This window comes from Petaurus breviceps, unplaced genomic scaffold (genome assembly GCF_028583685.1).
Source record: "Petaurus breviceps papuanus isolate PSGF00001 unplaced genomic scaffold, PetGlider_PUasm1.0 188, whole genome shotgun sequence".
In the NCBI taxonomy this organism is placed as follows: domain Eukaryota; kingdom Metazoa; phylum Chordata; class Mammalia; order Diprotodontia; family Petauridae; genus Petaurus; species Petaurus breviceps.
The window spans coordinates 37,214,277-37,233,199 of record NW_027185804.1 but is presented as its reverse complement, the minus strand read 5'-3'; the positions used below and the strand labels follow the sequence as shown (position 1 = coordinate 37,233,199).

General features: G+C 45.2%; 1 protein-coding gene across 3 annotated transcripts in view; it reads right to left on the bottom strand.

Moving 5' to 3' along the window:
• Window positions 1-17,503, bottom strand: part of CSTPP1 (centriolar satellite-associated tubulin polyglutamylase complex regulator 1) — a 175,846-nt gene extending 158,343 nt beyond the window's left edge. For all 3 annotated transcript variants that reach the window (XM_069091559.1, XM_069091560.1, XM_069091558.1), the window contains exon 1: window positions 17,368-17,503. In XM_069091559.1, the coding sequence (XP_068947660.1) occupies window positions 17,368-17,479 (112 nt within the window). In that variant the 5' untranslated portion in view covers window positions 17,480-17,503. The remainder of the gene's footprint in view (window positions 1-17,367) is intronic.
• Window positions 17,504-18,923: the final 1,420 nt, after the last annotated feature.

Sequence of the window (18,923 nt, the reverse complement as noted above, 5' to 3'; positions counted from 1 at the left end):
CCCCCCACATACACACACAAAAACTAGCCATGTGACCTTGGGCAGGTTACTTAACCCCAATTGCCCTCCAAAAGGCAAAAACAAAACAAAAAAAAATAAACACAACTGTGCCTCTGATGCTAATCAAGATTCACTAGTGTCCACCCCAAGTGACCCCACACTCACAATGGGTAGCAGAGCCCCCTCCCCTCCTTGGGGCCAGCCCACAAAAGGCACATCTCCCTCACTGCCATGCATCTTCTCCCTCCACTATTCACCTGGCCGAGAATCGCACAACCCAAGCCTGGCTGGGCTTCGGACTTTGGCTTGTTCTTCATGTTCAATGACTCAGGGTCCTCACCTCACTCCATGGCATCAGTGAGGTGGCCAGATGTGTGTCTCCTCCCAGACCTTCACCTCCCCTTCCACACTGATGGCAAGTCCATCTTCTCAACCAATGTACCTACTTATACTCTCTCATGCCCCTAACCATCCCCTCCCCAAACAACTTCAGTGTTTCTCCATAGGTTCTATCATCAAACATACAAACAGCCTTAAAAAAAGAAAAACGCTTGCCCCTTCTACCTTGGCAAGATGCCATCATATTCCTCTCTTAGTTGGCCCCTAAGATAACCTTGATGCTATTTGTAGGAATGAGGAAGAACCTTAGAAGGAGGGGAACCCATTTTGGAGGAGAAAGATCAGAAACATGGAGCCTGAAGGGACCTAAGCCACCTAGTCTGACCTCCTCACAGATGACGAGCCAAGGCCCAGAAAGGTTAAGGGAGCTGCCCTAGCTGAAGTTCAAACCCAGGCCCTCTGATTCAAAGCCTACTGCTTTCTTCCACTGACCCAGGCTGCCCCCATGCTGCTTCAATCTGGACATGCTGAGCTGGAAGTGATGATGGAGTGTCTACATGGAGATGCACTATAGACACTTAGAAATCTGGAACTAAAGCGTATGTGAGAAGCCCAAGGATCCAACCTCATGATCAAGGACTCAGCTGCTAAAGGCTCTTTGGGGAGTGTGCTTTCTAGAAGCATCCTCAGACCTGAATCTCTACCTCAGACTCCCTGTCAAGTAGGTGGAGCCAGGCAGGTATATGACCTCATGGGATCTAGTGGAAGTATCCTCCCTGACTCACAGAGGAAACAGAGGCAGGGAGGAGAAGTGACTGGCCCATCAGCAAGGGGGATCAGGTGCTTGGACTATCCAGTGCCTCCTAAATCTGCCTGTGTATGTTACACATGCAATATATAATCCACACATGTTTGAGTGAAAAGAAACTACAGCTTTTCTCTTTTAGTTAGTGATCTCAATAGGTGCATTCCCAAAGCTGATATCCACAATCACACAGATCACAGGATTGCAAAAGTAAGCTATTTCATCCAGGAAACAGGACAGAGAGTTTTGGTAAATAGCCATCCATCTATTTCTGTAGGACAGGTGCAAATCTTCCAGAATATTATGAGACTGAAACCAACACAACCACTAATTGACTGACCAATCTTCTTAAGTTTTATTCTTCGGTTAAACAAATTCACCGTACATTCATTCACTAAGTGCCTATAATATGGCAATGGGGGGGGGGGGGTCAGGGAGGAGATTAAAGAGAGTTTCCAGAGAAAGAGAAGCTAGCACCTGAGGTAAGCCTTGTAGGAAAAGGATTCTTCAAGCAAATGGGGAGGGACTGCATTCCAAGGATGGGGGGCTAGGGGACGGGATGTCAGTCGGAAGGAATACAAAAAAGGCAGGAGACAAGATGTCAAGTTTGGGGAGTAGTTAGTGGTTCAATTGGAACACAGAGTGAAAGGAAATAATAGGAAATAAAGCTGGAAAAGCAGGTGGAAGCCAAATTGTGGAAGCACTTAAATGCCAGGCTAATGAGTTTGCATCTTAACCTAAAAGTCACAGGAAGCCACTAGAGGTTTCTGAGCAGGGGGAGTGATAGGGATTAGACCTGTCCTCAGTGAAATGATCTTGGCGGGACTGGAGAGAGGGGGAGAGACAGGAAGCAAGGAGACCAAGGAGGAGATTACAGTAGCCTAGGAGAATAGAGATGAAGGCTTAAAGGGGGAGGGGGAGGGGGAGGGGGAGGGGGAGGGGGAAGGCTGGCGGAGTGAGGAGGGAGAAATGAGGCCAGGATCTTGATATCTACAGAGATCATGTAGCACTGGAGAGAATCCTCTCTAACCCCAATGTTTTGACCACTACAAAGTAAATAAATGAATGACTTCATCACAGCTTGCAAGAGATTTGGGCATCAGACATTTTGAAATGATTCTACAGGTGACCACAATCTTCATGGTGACCATAAACCATCAGGAAACACACTTGTTATGAACTACTCCTCCCAGGTTCCAGGGCCTTACAGAAGGATGAAGAGAAAGGCTTGGGCTGGGCCCTGGCCCTGTACTGGCACAGGGAGCTCTCCAGGAGGGATTTAGTATGTTAAGGAAACTTGGCCTCTCTTTGCAACCTGTGGTCTTAGAGCAATGCCTGGAGGCCAGACGGCTTCTGGGACTTATTGAGGTCACAGAGCCAGCATGTCAGGGGAGGGCCTGAACCCCAAGTGCTGCTGGCTTTAGGGCCAGCTCTCTATCCACTGAAGCAAGCCAGCTCTTGTTTCACAGAAGTTAACATGATGTTTAAATGAAAATTTCTATTTAGTTGCAGAGTGAAGAAAATTGCACTTAGCTTCACTTCTCCTTTACTTCACTACAGAAAACCAGGAAACGAGCAAGCACAGGATGAGAGAAAGAAAAGAAGAGACAAGTGTTCTTGACCCAGGAAGTACCGTAGAAGGGGTGCAATGACGGGGCTGAATGTAGACTTGGAAGACCAGATGCAGACTCCACCTCTGCTACTCCCTCCCAAGTGTCCTTGGACAAGTCACTCAGCCCCTTCAGGCCCAAGCTCACCGCCCTGAGGCCTTCAGAATTCTGGTGCATGTGGCTCAGAGAAGGGAAGGGTCAGAGTCTATCTCATCTATGAAGGGGTTGGACCGGATGACCTCGAAGGCCCCTTCCAATTCAAGATCTATGGCCTGGTTTCATCAACTCAGTGGTACGAGACCCTCTACACTGCCCTAGAATTCCCTAAAGAGACTACTCAGAAAAGAGCTACTCCATGAGGAAGGAGCCTTACACACAGTTTAATTAATGCTCTACTCGTTTCTAGAGCAGGGCAGGTATGCATCCCTCTGCACTTTCCCCCAGCGGCCTCAGTACTGGTGCATGTCCTAAACTGGGAGTTTACTAGAACTCAGAAAGGCAGCTTCTTTCAGCAGTGTAAGCGAAAAGGTCCTGGATACACAAGGTCTGGCTTACAATCCCAGCTCTACTGCTAACCCAGTATGACATTATACAAGATATTTAACCCTACAACTCAATTTCCTCATGAGTCAATCAATTACCATATATTAAGCACCTACTACAGGCCGGGCACTGTGGAGTTGAGGAAGGAGAACATTTTGGGCACAGAGCACAGCCAGGAAAATGTTTATGGGTGTTAGAGGGTGGATAAAAGAAGCAAGAAGGAAGAAAAGTGGATGTGGAAACAGCAGCCCATAGCTCAGCGGGGGTGGAGGGTAGACAGCAATGGGAGCACAGCATAGCAGATGTTCCAACTGCAAAGAAGGATGGAGCCAGATACTAAAAGACAAGAGAGACCAGACCGATAAACGGCCACTGTACCTCTGCATTCTGTGACCTCTGGGGCCATCAAGTAGGTATGAGACAGAAGCTCACTCTGACCTAAGCACCCTGCCCAAGAGCTCTTGAAGACCTCCCTGTGGTGTGCTCAAGGAATACCTCTTAATACAGGCTGGCAATCTCAGGGTCACCTCCACTATACATCCTGCAGCTGCATGGAAAGTCAGGGCTAAAGTACATCACGGTAACTCATTTTTCATTCAATTCAATATGTGATTATTAAGCTGCAAGGCACTATGCTAGGAACTGGAGGATACAAAAGGAAAAATGAAATGCTTCCTACCCTCAAGAAGCTTACATTCTCCTGGGACATGGAGGTCATGCCACATAATACAAGGATAATCCAAAGAAATGTGATACATAATTTAAGACGAGTGCCAGCACTAACTGGGGAGGCTGGAACCTACGGCCGCCATCCCTGGGAAGCTCATCTGTGTGAATGGTCTTTCAATGGGGCACATTCATAACGCCCTATCAGCTTGGCCTCTTATGAATGGTGATTTATAAAGACTGTCAATAGGAAAAAGAAACATTCCCAATAATGTACACAAATCAGTTTACAAGTGTCTAGGAGACAGCCAAAATGCTTTCTTAACAAACGTTATCCATTCCTGCAATTATAACCAGCAGAGCTATATTTGAAACTTCAGTTCAGTTTCCCCTAAGGAAAATATTTGTTTCCAAGGTTATTCTATTTAATTTTTTTAATCTGCTAAGTATAATCATAGTACTAATTTCCCAGACGTCATGTTTAACCTGGGCTTTTTCTGTTCACTTTTTTGAAAGTCTCCATTCAGTAGGGCCAATCTATACACTGTTCTTTTTAATCTCTTCACATGGTCAAAATAATGTCCACAGGTCACCAAGAAAAGGTTAAATTATGTGTGATACACTCCATTTAATAAGTCAAGGAAATACATAGTGATTTAAAAAAAAACATTTCCATTTAAGAACAACTTTAAAAGGTCCAACAGTTAAAATATGAACACTCAGCTCTCTGGAGATGCTGGTCATCCAGACTGACTCATTCTGGGAGAGCTATGTTTCTGCTAGGCTTCTGTGTAGAAACCCGGAGGAAGTCTGGTATCAACAAACACAGATTTTAACTAGTACAGGTCAGGACTATCGCTACAAGGCTGGCAACCAGAAGATGTTTTTTCCCTCAGTAACAACTCATCCAAACCACCTAATAAGGCCCTGCAGGGTAAACTGCCTTGGTGGAGCAACGGTCCATAATCATTAAATCATACAGTTCCTTGAAGTATTTGAAGCCTGGTCTGCTGTAAATAGTATTAACCACAATACTGGATGAAGAGGAGCTAGCGACCATCCAAACACAGAACGTTATTTATTGAGTTTTTGTTTTTTAGCATCAGGAGAAAAGCAATACAGAATGTACCAGATTCAATGAACGATGAACAACAAATCAAGAGATTCTGAGGACACATGTTGGCAGGAATTTAAACACGGTTCTTTAAGCATCATGATTAGTCCATTTGGATCATGGGGCAGAGAAGAAAAGGAAAAAGCGAGCCCTGGATTGCCTGACAATAACTGACTGACAAATACACCAGAGGAAGAGAGAATCCTGTGATGGGGTCATTGGGGACCTGAGAGATGCCAGAACAGAGGAACTTAACAATGATAACCACTCATTTCTGTAGAAGGCAGGAAAGTGCAAGCAAGTGACAGGCAGGAGAAGGCCAGTCCATAAAGTCAGAGGTAAAGCCTTATGTAGCGATCTGATTTTTAGGTGAGAAGATAGATAACTATGGACTTGAGAATCCTGACATCAGGGAACATAAGTAACATGGTAAGTAGATGTGTGAAGATAAGAGAGAAATGTAGACCTTCCCCAAAGGTTATTAAAAGAGGCTGTTGGAGGGGTGGCCAGGTAGCACAGCAAGTAAGAGCACCGGCTCCACTGTCGGGATGACCTGGGTTCAAATCCAGGCTCAGATACTTAGCGCCACACCCAGAAATAACTGGCCATGTAACCCTGAGCAAATTACTTAACCCTGATTGCTTTAAAAAAAAAAAAAAAGAGGCTGTTGGATCCTGGGAGCAGCTAGGTGGCACAGTAAACAGAGCACTGGCCCTGGAGTCAAAAAGGCCTGTTTTGGCCTCAGACACTTAACACTTACTAACCTTGGGCAAGTCACTTAACCCCAATTGCCCTGCCTTCCCCCCTCCAAAACAAAAAAAACAAAAACGAGACTGTTGGACACCCTGACTTCTTTAATTCTTTAGGCATCCATTTACTCGTGTGGAAAATAAAGCGTTGAAACAGATTAGGGAGGCTTTTTCATGTCATGAACTCTTGGGAAGTCTGGTGAAGGCTAGGGACTGTGTCTCAAAATAATGTCTTTAAATGCACAAAAAAATACATCAGATTACAAAAGGAACCAATTATATTGAAATATTATCAAAATATTTTAAAAATCAGCTTCATAGATTCCAGGTTAAGAAGCCCTAACTTCATGATCTCTAGGGTACCTTTCGTCTCTGCAACATTGTTACTCCGAGTGGCTGGCTCTAAGACACAAATGATTCATCCTAATATACCTCAGAGATTATCTACAGAACAAAGACCAAAAATTCTACCTGTACAGAAAAGAAGAGACATACATAATCTGTGAGTAGGGAACTGGAGTCAACATTTTCTAGAGCTTTCCAGTTGAGGGAGATGAAGCAAGAGAAACAAAGGTGGAAAAAGGAATGACTCACACGCTTCCAATTCTAATCAGATCAAATTTGGAATGTATGAAGCTGTTCTAGAGGCTGTGTCTGGATCTGCTACCTCCCAGACAGAAGGAAGCAACAAAAGAGATGGAAAGACAAATGTTCACCTGTCATTATCTTCACATCTAAATAGCCAACTGTTTCCTTATTAAAGGAAGTCTTCCCTGTAACTCTCAGAAGAAAGTGAATTGGTTCTGGCTCCATGAGGAGGTGGGGGCTTCTGACCTAAGGACTAGTGAGTTCATTAACAGCACCGCCCTCCCAGGGCTGCTGTCCTGAGACAATATTCTCCATCAAGTGCTTAGCACTGCACCAGGAAGTCACAGATGTCTCTCTCGGTACAAATGTGCTGCCAGAGCAGCACAAGCTTTGGCCAAGCCCTACACAGCTGAAAAGACTGCAGGTGAGAGGTAGATGATGGATTCATGTCTGTCGTCCAAGGACCAGCCAAGCTAAATTGAAGATGATCATCACCAGGTTGGCCACAGGGTGATAAATGTTTTGGCCACAGTGATTCTGAAAGACCATCTCCTAAATTAATAAAGGGCTGTGATCTATGCTGGTGGAGGGAGTCCCTGTACTAAGTCACATACAAACAGGTCTTTAAAGTACTGAAATAAGTCCTGGAAAAGTTGAAATTTAATTCAGCAAAGACAAATAAGGAACATTCTATATACAGGTCAACTACTTTTTTCTCTCTACATTTGTTTGTTTTCCCCTTGGAAATCTGAGAAGAAAAATAAAGATTTACTGACTGAACAAAGATCTAAATAGTTGCTGAGCCAGGATATGGTAACAGAGATCAATCAGCAAGACTAAAAGTGCTCCTCCAAGAGCAGTCTTGAGAATAACAAAGCCACTGTAGCTGGGAGAAATGAATGTCTACAATTCATCCTGGTCACTCACTCTTCCGTCACGTCATACCAGGGTCTGTTCAGTGCTCAGGGAGGGCGAGCACCTCAGGGGTGAGGGCTGCTGAGCTCTTTTCAAGGCTGCTCATCCACCTTTGGTGTCCACTTTCACCCGACTCTCATCTTTGGCTCTAAGAAGCTGTAGCATACACAGCGACCATACACCAGTAAACCATCTTGGCAGATGAGTTAAACCAAGCCGAGTAACTGACGGGCCTCAAGCCCATCAGTGAGTTAGGGGAACGTCTACCCCAAGCATGTGAAGCTCCCCCAGTGGAACAGGCAGATGAGAACAATCTGTACCGATGACCCTGAAGGTGGCCGAAGCAGGTGCTATAGAGCACTTAGAGCTTAGTCAGACATCAAAGATGTCCAGGTCACCCACTGCATGCTGGCCATCACCAGTCAGTCTGATTTTTGTCTTGCCACTGGACTTCAATGACTCTGGAAGAGAGAGTGGCTGACCACTTCACACAATTCTGTTTCACCTAAATCTGATTCACATACAAGTCAAAACACCACCCCACGATGTCACCGGTCCTCCTTGAAAACGAAGGATGAACAATTATCATGTCATCCCTTCTCCCTGAAGGACAGAACTTCCACAATTCATCCTGGTCATTCAAACTCCTCTCTCGTGGAAGGCAAGGTAGAAGAGTTGGTACACCAGTAAGCAGTCTGTATACAGCCCTTGGGGTTGGTAGTTTACAGGTTGTCAAGGCAGGCTCACTTATATTTTTTTAGTTCTCATAAAGCATTAAAAAAAAATACCTGACAGAGTTAACCAACAACTGCGCAACCACCCCCTCACCCAGGATGCTTTTATCAGTAGGGAAATTGAGGCAAGGGGAATAACATTTTGTGTTTACATAATACCTTCTCTATAAAGGACTTCCAGCTGTGTTTGTTATCTCAATAATCCTCATAACATTCCGGTGAGGTAGGTGGCAAATACTATTTTTCTCCACTTTACAGACGGAATGAAGAATACCTGTCATACAGAGAAGCGTATACTTACATAACACAGATCCAGGGGTCTATTTACTAACCAGACAGCACTACCTTTCTTGAGACTCGCCCCCAGCCAGGGGATCTCAGGGTTTTGAACTGAGCAGAATAATTCAAGAGTTCCTGTCTCCTGGTGTTCAACCTTCTCCCTCCACATCACATTCCACAAAGGGCTGGGGTCATGCCTGGTGTTTGTTAGAGCTGTTATCATTTCTCTAAATTGCCCTATTTAAGCTTTGTCAAGGTGCCCAAACATTAAATTATTATTTGTTTACTGTCTGTGCCCTAGCATTGTAAATGATGTCATCAGGAATGCACAAAGCTAACAGACACAAGTGTTGGGCCGACAAAAGCAGTTCACGTTGGAGAAGTGGGAGCATTTCTTAGAGCAGACCCTGCACAGAAAGGGTGGCTCCCTAAGCCCCAAGTGGAGCAGCACAAGGCCTAGTCTTGTGTGCATTTTCCTCTAGGCAGAATGTGCATTTGTGTGGCTTCACGCACAATTATAATCTCTCCTGAAAGGCAATTTCTTCCATATGACAGGCTGAACCACTCGTGGCCTCCGAGTTAGCCTCACGCTGATTGAGCAGCGAACATCCTGAATTACCAGACACATTTAATGGCTCCTTTCAGAAGACGAGGATGGGCCAGAAGATGTGAATCTGGTCAGGACTCCTCTAAAAAAAGGCCCGAGCTCAAGCGCCAGAACCGACTTTCCTCAGGGGCTAAATGACTTTATGTCTCTGCTTACATGTCAATTTGCTGGACTGTGGGGCATGAGAACCATGGAGCCAAGCGGTTCTGGCAGTCTCTCTATGTGACAAGCAAAGCCAAAGACATGTGGCCATCGGTACATGTCTCCTCCAAAACTGTTATTGTCTTTAACGTGCTTATTTTAAAAGATATAATTTTCCCATTTAGTGCACGTTGTATGCAAGGCTGCAGCAGCAGAACCAGAACAGGCAACGGCTCTCGGTGCAGCTGTTAGCTTGCCTCTCCAGATGCCTCTGTTTACCGGGGCCGGGGAGGGGAGTATGCAGTCCCAGGTGAGAGAAGCCTGAACAAGGTGAACACCTGATATGAAGGCCTGGGGCGGCAAGCAGATTTCTGCCAGAGATTACAGAAACTGAAGCTTGTGTTTTATCACAATTACCTGTAATCTCTGGGCCAGAGAAGAGTATTAACAAGACCCTGAGCTGCACAATAGGACAGCTGGAAAAGAGGCTCTCACTCTGTGCAAAGAACAGAGCTTTTCAAAAGACCAGTTCAATGAAGAAAAAGAAAAGGCCTGGAAAATGCTTTCTCCAACAATATTTCCTCTTACTGGATTCCTGTTAATCAAACAAAACTTAGTCAACAGCTTTTATGAAAAGTACATTTGATGACTGCAGCCATAATTGCTTTGTTCCAAGAAAGGTGCTTAGGAGAAAACAAAGCTAATGGGATCAGTAATTTGGTAAGTTCAGATGTGTTGGGGAAATCCCGACTCTCTTGGATAAATCATTAAAATTCTGCTCAGATAAATGTGTTTTGACTTGACATTCCACCCAGAGAATAAGCTTCCTCCCAAGGCCCCTAGGGATGCACTGCTGGGGCTGTCCCCATCCTGATCTGTAGCAGAAAGCTCCGTTTACTAGGGCCATTCCCCTCTAGATCAAAACACATCATTCTTCCCCCTGCTACTGGGAGATGAGGGGATAGTGCTCAAGGAAAATCCCCAAACTGAATACAACTTCTGGTTACTTTCTTTAAACACAGGTTTTTCAAAATCAGTTGAGTTTTGTACTTGTCTGAGCAAAGATAGAAACTTTAACATTTACCCAGGAAACTTGAAAATCAAGTGTGATCAAGGTTAAAAGCAGAAGGAGGGAGGACTGAACAGGAATTAAACAGCCATAACACAAGTGGTTTATATCTCATTTCCTTCAACAAGCCAACAAATAAGCACTGAGTCTAGTTCTTAAGCTACCCTAGTTGGCCAGTGGAAGAATTATTCATTTCCATTCAATGCAACAAATGTTGAAATGTTCCGAGTCTTAACAGGAGCTAGGTACTAGGCCAGGTGCTGGAGATACAGCAATAAAAACAAAGCAGTCACTGGTCTCAAGAAGCTTCCAGTCTTATGGGAGAGGCAACTAGAACAGCTAGGTGACGTAACAAAACTCGGGTTTCCAGACCAAGCAGGCCATTTATCTTGTCTTCATTCATTAGAAATAACGAGGGATTTCTTCTCCAAAGATAATATAGTATCGCTCTTTGAAACCTTAGCTATCCACCCCAATACATAGATAACAGCTACATCCTGTATCGTTGCCAATATAAATGATTCCTTCCTTTGGGATAGTGTTTTTAGTGAAAACATTTCAGTTTATTCTTCACATAAAGCAACAGGTGACTCAAAAATTATGCTTGGAGAAGGGCATAAAAACCCTCGTTACCTTCAGATCATCATATGTAGTACTCTGTCATCTAATCCAAGCCAAGAAAGGCCACAGTTGGGCTCAGGAAGCCAGAACCAGATGGCAGCAGGACTTGGAACAAAACACTAAACACCTCTAGTTTCCTTGTAGATCAAACAATGCTCCTACTTGCACTGAGAAGCTGCCAGAGTTGTGGAGGAAAGACCCTGTAAACCTACAAGTGTTCTCGAAATGAAAGTGGCTACAGTTACTCCAACTGTCCCTTACTGAGCATCCAAGCCATCTGGTCAATCAACGAGCATTTATGAAATGTTGACCTTGTGCCAGGGCACTGTGCTGGGGAGGAAGGAAGGAAGGGAATGGGATAATAAGTGAAGAAGTGATCCCTGCCCTCAAGAAACTTATCATCCAGTAGAATAAACAAGACATATACATACATACTTCCAATATAAAGTTGTAGAAGTTTCATAGTGCATAATTCTAAGCTCTTGGGATTCAAATACAAGCAACAGAGAGCCTATACTCTAAGGGGAAGGAGAGGACACACAAAAGGAAGCAGGAAAGCCAAAAGGGGCAAGGAGGTGAAGGCCAACTTGAGTCCACAAAATGGAGGCCTCAGGAGGAACTTAGCAATGGGAGAAGGTGGGTCTTATGGAGAGAAATTCCAGGTTGTGAAGGCTTCAGGGGTGGTTGGAGGTTCCAGAGCAATGAAGGAAGCACCACAATAGTATTAGAAAGCTCTGAGTAAGAATCCACCCCCAACGGAAGAAATCAGGAAAGACTGGCCAAAAGTAGCATTTTGAGTTGGGCCTTGTAGGCAGGATAGGTAGAAGGTAGAAGGATTATAAGAGCTAATATCTATATAGGGTTTAAAGGTTCACAAAGCTCTTTACAAATTCTAAAAGGGCAGGAACACAATGGACATTTCTGTATGCTGATGAGTGGCCCATCATGGCTATGAGTTCAACTTAAGGATAAGGGTGAACCCCAACAGATGCTGTGATGGGAAGGGCCTCAAATGTAAGGAGAAGGATTTGGGAACCTATCCAATGGTGACAAGAAGCCACTAGAGTTTTTTGAACAAGTAATTGTGATGGTCCAAGCTAGGCAGTTAAGAAGGTTCACGTCTATGCAATGATGTCTAAGAATGAATGGCAGGAAAAAGAAACTAGAGGTAGGGAAATTAAACAGGGACTTGGAAAAGCTCGGGGAGATTCCTGCACATGTCCAACCTTTTAAAGGGAAGAATTTCAGACGTTGTAAATCACGTTTTCAAAGCATCAGAGTGAGTCTAAAATAGCTGATTTCATTTCCTTTCTGTAATAACACAAACATTTTAAAGTCCAAAAAAAGCACTGCAACTAATTACTTCGAGCAGTACTACTTCCAAGCAAGAAACCGACTGAAGAAGAACCAGTAAAAATTTTATAACCAAACAAAAATGTTAGCTCTTAGGATCCGAATTTTAGAGCTGGAAGAAACCCTGGAGAATCACCTCGCCCAATCCCTCATTTTCAGATGAAAAAAACTGAGGCCCAGGAGAATAAGAGAGTTAAGGAACAGTGCCAGGATTCAAACCCAGGCCCTGTGATTTCAGATCCCTACACTTTCTACCACATGGCATTGCCTAATTCCATTTCATCCCAAAGCTGCCTTCCTCCACCCTGCCTTTTTTTTCTGGTGGCCAGGCCAGTAAACAGTAAAGGAAATAGCTGTCAGAGCACACAACCCAATATAAGACAGAGGTGGAGAACCTACAGCCTCAAAGCTCTATGTGGCCTCGGGTTCCCCACCCCTGATCTAAGAGTTTTCTGTCATGAGGAAGAGTCCACCTTAGTCCCCCTGCCCAAAGCTGAAGAAGTGGTAGATAGAGTTTTGGCCTTGGAGTTAAAAAGACTTGTGCACAGTTCTTCCTTTAGACACAAACTGTAACCCCAGGCAAATCACTGGAACTCTCTAAGCCTCAGTTTTCTCAACTGTAAAATAGGGATAATAATAGCCCCTCCTTCACAGGGCTATTGTAAAGATTAAATGAGATAACAAAATACAGTACACGCTTTAAAATACCATGGAAACAAAAGCGATTAAATTATTAAAATGAAATTATTACTGGGCTTAGAGGAACCTCAAAGAGATGAATGTGGTGATGTCTGTTTTGCTTTTAAAAAGTAAAAAAAATTCATAAAAGTAGATAAACAAACCATTATAAAGAAATTAGGACAAACAGCATATGATTTTTAAGAAAAAAAACACCCTTCTAACTGCCTGCTTCTGGCAGATATTTTGAGTGACAGCTGGGAGCTAGGAGGCTAGTACTGACCTAGCTCCACAATGTTCACCCCTAACAAAGTGCCTAAAAGCGTCAGCTTGCTTATAATTCAGGGTCAGCTGGAGCATCCAGAGGAGTTGAAAGATTCACTAACAATATAATAATAATTGGCATTTATATAGAGCCTGCTATGTGCCAGGCTGTGCTAAGTGCTTAACATATATTCTCTTATTAGATACAACAACTCTGTAAGGTAGGTGTTCATTATCCCCATTTTATGGTTGAAGAAACTGAGGCAAATAGATGGTAAGTGACTTAACAGTAGTTTAAATTTGTAGCTATTTTAGCCGCGTGACCTTGGGCAAGTCACTTAACCCCAATCGCCCTGCCTTCCCCCCTCCAAAAAGCAAAAAAAAAAAAAAAGAAAGAAAGAAACAAAAGCTTGTAGCTTTTTAAGGTAGAAAAGATCTGTTCACACCCACCTAATGGGAAGACTGCCTCACCACCACCACCACCCCAGCTCCATTTCCAGAAAATAAACTGGGATTACAGCATCCTAGGAGATCTCATCCTAGCAGTGGGAAATCCATAGTCCGCCCAGGTCAAGACCCTCATTTCAAAGATGAGAAAACAATGGGTCAGAGGGGTAAAGCAATTTGGCTATAGTCTGGGGACTTTTTTTTTAACAGAGAGAACCCAACACCCCAATATAACCACTAAGTCATGCGAGATAATAACCCATTATTTTTTTTAAATCGCTCTTGGACACTTGCTCTAGCTAAGCCATCCTTTTTTTTCTAGGAAGTTCAGACCTACATCAACAAAGAACATCTGTAGCTTTAGGGTAGACTCCTTTCTTATTCTCAACTAACCCCAAAATGGGAGAAGCAGCCATCATGAAATCAGAACAATCTGGAAGCCACAGTGGAAAAGGGAGTACCCTCCTCAAATCAATGACGCTTAGTCTCATGCTAGCTGCTCTTCAGACTGGTCTGTCTATGAGTGGCGTGCTTTGTATACCTGGGAACAGAACAAGCTACCCTTGGGCTCCAGAGAAGCCATCCACACCCCACCAGATACAAACACACCTCAGCCTTGGGCAAAGGCTTTCAACAAGCACCTTTCACACGGCTGGAAATCTTTTTTGTGCCTGACACCAAGGGTTCAAGTTGCTCTACTCCCCTAATGGGGTCTTCCTTCTCTTTTGAGATTTCATCCAGATCAGGAGCTGGAAGGGCCCTCTGAGGTCATCTCATCCAACTGCTATTCAAACAAGTGGTCCTGAGATCTGCACTTGAACATTCTCTGTAACAAAGAACGCATTACTCACCAGCAGGCCAGTCTATTATCATACAGCTCTAATTGTTAGGAAGTTCTCCTTATCTAGAGCCAAAATCTGCTTCCCCATAAAAGAATTTTATGAAATGATGCCTTTCTTGCTTGTTCTACACCTTGCTAGTAAATGTGAGCTGGAAAGGCCAATTAATTTCTAAAAATCACAAATGGGAACATGACAAAACTTTTCCAAATGGTGCCATTATGGGGGTGAATCACAAATTGTTCATAAAAGGCTGCAGGTCATGAGAACAACTCACCATTTATAGGAAGATGTTTCCTCCTTGGCTTGGTTTTTTTTCTTCCAGTTGCTTTCCTATAACATCAGTTTCTGAAATGTTCACGTATCAAAGTCAAAGAAAACCTGCCTACTTATTTCCCAGGCTCCGATTCAACGTTCTGACATAAAGGAAGCCATCTGAGCCTTTGGACACCCACAACATAATGCGGGGGGGGGGGGGGACCATAGCTCAGAAAATACTCTAGACTGTTCACTCTATATACACCATAAAGGGTTGTCTTTTATGAATTTGGGGGATGATCCGTGCACCTAGTTGAATTGTTTTGATTTATTCAGAGGTTATGGGAACACTATACCTATTTTATGTTTTCCCATTTTCCCCTTGGTTGAAGAAAAGGGGAAATTAGCAAGAAATGTGGATTTAGAGCATTCAAAGGGAGGCCAAGAGGCTTCCTGATGAGCTATGGGTGAGTCTTGCAGAAGGGTCCTAGCCCAAGGCCAGAACACCTTCTAGGTAAATTCCACTTGGGAGCTAGAGATGTTGACAACCATGAGACAATCATATTAGACCAATTTAGGGCAGGGGACATGTCATAGGATCAAAGAGTTAAAGAAGGTTCTCCAGAGATCATCTAATCCAATTCCTTCATTTTATAGACAGCGTGAGGCCCAGAGAGGCTGGCTTGCATAAAGTCATCTTCTCTGCAAGAGAAGCAAGGCATGAACCCCCATTTGCCGACTGCAGATCTAAGACTTCTTCCACCCTGCCAGACTACAGCTGGAAAGAACAGTCTAGAAATGAAGTACCATCTACCTTAGGGCTCAGGAGTTCTCCAGCCAACAACATATGAACAAACTATCCCTGTCACTACATTCTGACCCAATGGAACAATGAAGTCGATGAGTGATGACTCCATCAATGAGATTCCTAAAGTTTTTAAAATAAACTAACATGGCAATTGTAGGCTGCATTGTATCCAGAAGGAGGGATCTGCCCATCCTCTACTCAAGCCTGGTCAGGCCACATCAGCATCTTTCTGCTTTGTTCTGGGCACATCTGGGGAAGGCCTGGCTCCAGAGAAGAGTAACCAGAATGGCTGCAGGACTCAAAACCATGCTGGATGAGGAACAGGTGGAAAAGGTAAGGAAGTAGACCCGGTGAAGAGAAGATTAAGGGGGAACATGACAGCTGGCTTCAAGGATCTGAAAGGCTGTCATATGGAAGAAGGATTAGACTTGTGATGCATGGCCCCAGAGGGCAGAGCTAAGTGTAACAGCAAAGCGGAAGAAAGATTTCATCTCAATCTAAGGAAAAGCTTCCTACTCATTAGAGCTGAACAGGCCGCCCCTGGAGAGAGTGGCTGCCCATCACAGGAGGGCTTCCAAGGAATGCTGCGGGGATGCCGAAGACATTCCTGTGCAGGGCAGAGAGATCAGATGACCTGGAGAAGCCTTCCACTGCTGAGAAGGATCAGCTCACAACTGCAAGGCCCAAATCCTCACTGTTTCAGGGGGAAAAGGATTAATTTCCAGCCCTTGATATTAATCACTGGCAAATGGTTACCTGGCTAACTGCTAAAGTAAAAAAATTCCTTAGGGGTATTCCTGTCATTTATATAGAAACACTAAATCTGGCCTCAGACACTTCCTAGCTGTGTGACCCTGGGCAAGTCACTTCACCCTGTTTGCCTCAGTTTCCTCATCTGTAATATGAGCTAGAGAAGGAAATAGCAAACCACTCCAATGTCTTTGCTAATGAGACCCCAAGATAATGGGGTCAGAAAGAGTAGGATATCACTGAAATGACTGAAGACCAAGAACTAACCCGAAGTAACTCTTGTAAAGGAAAGGGGCCTTTCCCTAGAACATCCATCTCTGTGAAATGTTCTTCCTTTACTCTTGTTTATTCCCTTGTTTCCAGACTACCCCAGGGGGCCGCTCTGTAATCTGAAAGGATCACAGACCAAGGATTGCAGGGGGAGGCCCCGAGGCTGGGGGGCGTTCAGTGGCTGGTCCAGGGTCGCACTGCACGCAGCCTCCGCCCATCACACTGACCAGCTGCGCTCCGGGAAGCTTAAAGCCACGCGGGGACCTTCTCTGCTGGGCCTGAAAGGGCTCTGAAAAGTGGCCCCGCGCGTGGGGCCGTGGCAGCCCAGGGCCCCGAGTCTCGGCTCCCCCGCGGACCCGTCCTGCGGCCGAGGAAGCTGCAGCTCCGGGCCCCGCGGGCTCCGCCTCGTCCGCGCGTGGGGCAGCCCCGGGGGCGAGCACTGCGGCCTTCTCGCAGGGCGCGGCCCGGCCCGCAGCGGCCCTCTGAGCCAGCTGTCTCCAGGGACAAAGGAGGAAACTGAGGCAGCCGAGGAGGGCCCTGGCTCCGAGTCCTGGGGGCAGCCAGGGCCTCAGGGGGCTGGGATTTGAACCCAGGGCCGCCCTCCGCAATGCCAGGACTCTGCCGAGGCCCTCGGCGGGGCAAAGGGGGGAGGGGAAAGGAAGGGGAACCTTCGGACCCCAAAGAACACGGAGGCTGACGTTGGGGAACCCGCGAGAACCTCCCTTCCCGGGGGGGCCCCCCTCCGCTTCTCTAGGCCTCAATTTCCTCTTCCGTCAAAGGCAGGGGTCGAGCGGGGTGCTCCGGGCTCCGCCCACACTCGACGCCGGTCAGGGGGCCTCAGTTTCCCCATCGGTCCCCGCGTCCGTCCCGGGGCTGGCCCCGCCCTCGCCCCTGCCCCCGCCGATGGCCGCGGCTCCTACCCAGATACTCGTAGTCGGGCAGCGCTAAGCGATCCGGGCTCAGCATCCTCCGGCTGGCTGAGGCTGCGTCCCCCCGCCTTCTCGGCTTCCGTAGCGCGGTCCCCGTTGCCATGGCAACCACCGAGCCGGCGCGGAGTAGAAGGGGGTGGTTCATACAAAGGGGATCCGGGCAGCAACTCGGAGCAGGCTCAGTGAGTTCCGGAGGGCTTCAGGCCCGGGCGGGGAGAGGGCCGACGGACCTAATTAGATTGGGCGCGCTCCATGTAGGGAGCTGCCATGCACCTTCTAGGGAAGGCGACCCAGGGGGAGGGAGGGGCCTCCAGGCCCACGCATTCATTAAGCACCTACTGTATACCACAAACTGGGCTAGGAGCCTGGGCCTCTAAGAGAGCACTGGAGCGGCCCCGCCCTCGGGGAGCTTACAATCTATTGGAGGAGACTACTTTTATCTCTTAGCTGCTACTGCCCTTAGCATGTGGGAGATGCGTCCATGCACGCCCACATACACGTGTGCGTGTGTATTAAAAATCAAACCTTCCGAATCAAATTAGGCAAAAAAGACCACGCTTTGCGGATGATATGATGATATCTCTGAGAATCCTAGAGAATCAAGTAAAAAACCACTTGAGACAATAAACAAATTTGGCAAAGTTGCAGGATATAAAATAAACTCACATAAATCCTTGGCATTCCTGTATATTTCTAATGAAATCCAACAGCAAGAGATAGATATTTAAACATTTAAACATTTAACATTTAAAGTTACTGTAGACATTAAAAAATATTTGGGAATCTACCTGCCAAAAGAAACGCAGGACCTGTATGAACACAACTACAAAACACTTTTCACACAAATAAAGTCAGATCTAACTAATTGGAAAGACATCAATTACTCGTGGCTGGGTCGAGCTAATATAATAAAAATGACAATTTTACCTAAATTAAATTACATATTTCGTGCCATACCAATCAATTGACCAAAAAACTACCTTATAGAGCTAGAAAAAATAGTAACTTCATTTGGAAGAACAAAAGGTCCAGAAAATCAAGGGAATTAATGAAAAGAAATGCTAGGGAAGGGGGCCTAGCCATACCAGATTTTAATCTGTATTATAAAGCAGCAGTCATCAAAACTACTTGGTACTGGCTGAGGAATAGAGTAGTGGATCAATGGAATAGATTGGGTACACGAGTCTCAGCAGTCAATGACTATAATAATCTACTGTTTGATAAACCCAAAGACCCCAGTTGTGGGGATAAGAACTCACTATTTGACAAAAACTGCTGGGAAAACTGGAAAACAGTATGGCAGAAACTGGGCATAGACAATTATCTAACACCATATACCAAAATCAAGTCTAAATGGGTGCATGATCTAGATGTAAAGACTGATACTGTATCTCGGAAAATAAGGAATAGTTTACCTGTCAGATTTGTGGAGAGGGGAAGACTTTATGACTAAATAAGAATTAGAGAGCAAAATGCAAAATGGATAATTTTGATTACATTAAATTGAAAAGCTTCTGTACAAAAAAAGCCAATGTAACCAGGATTAG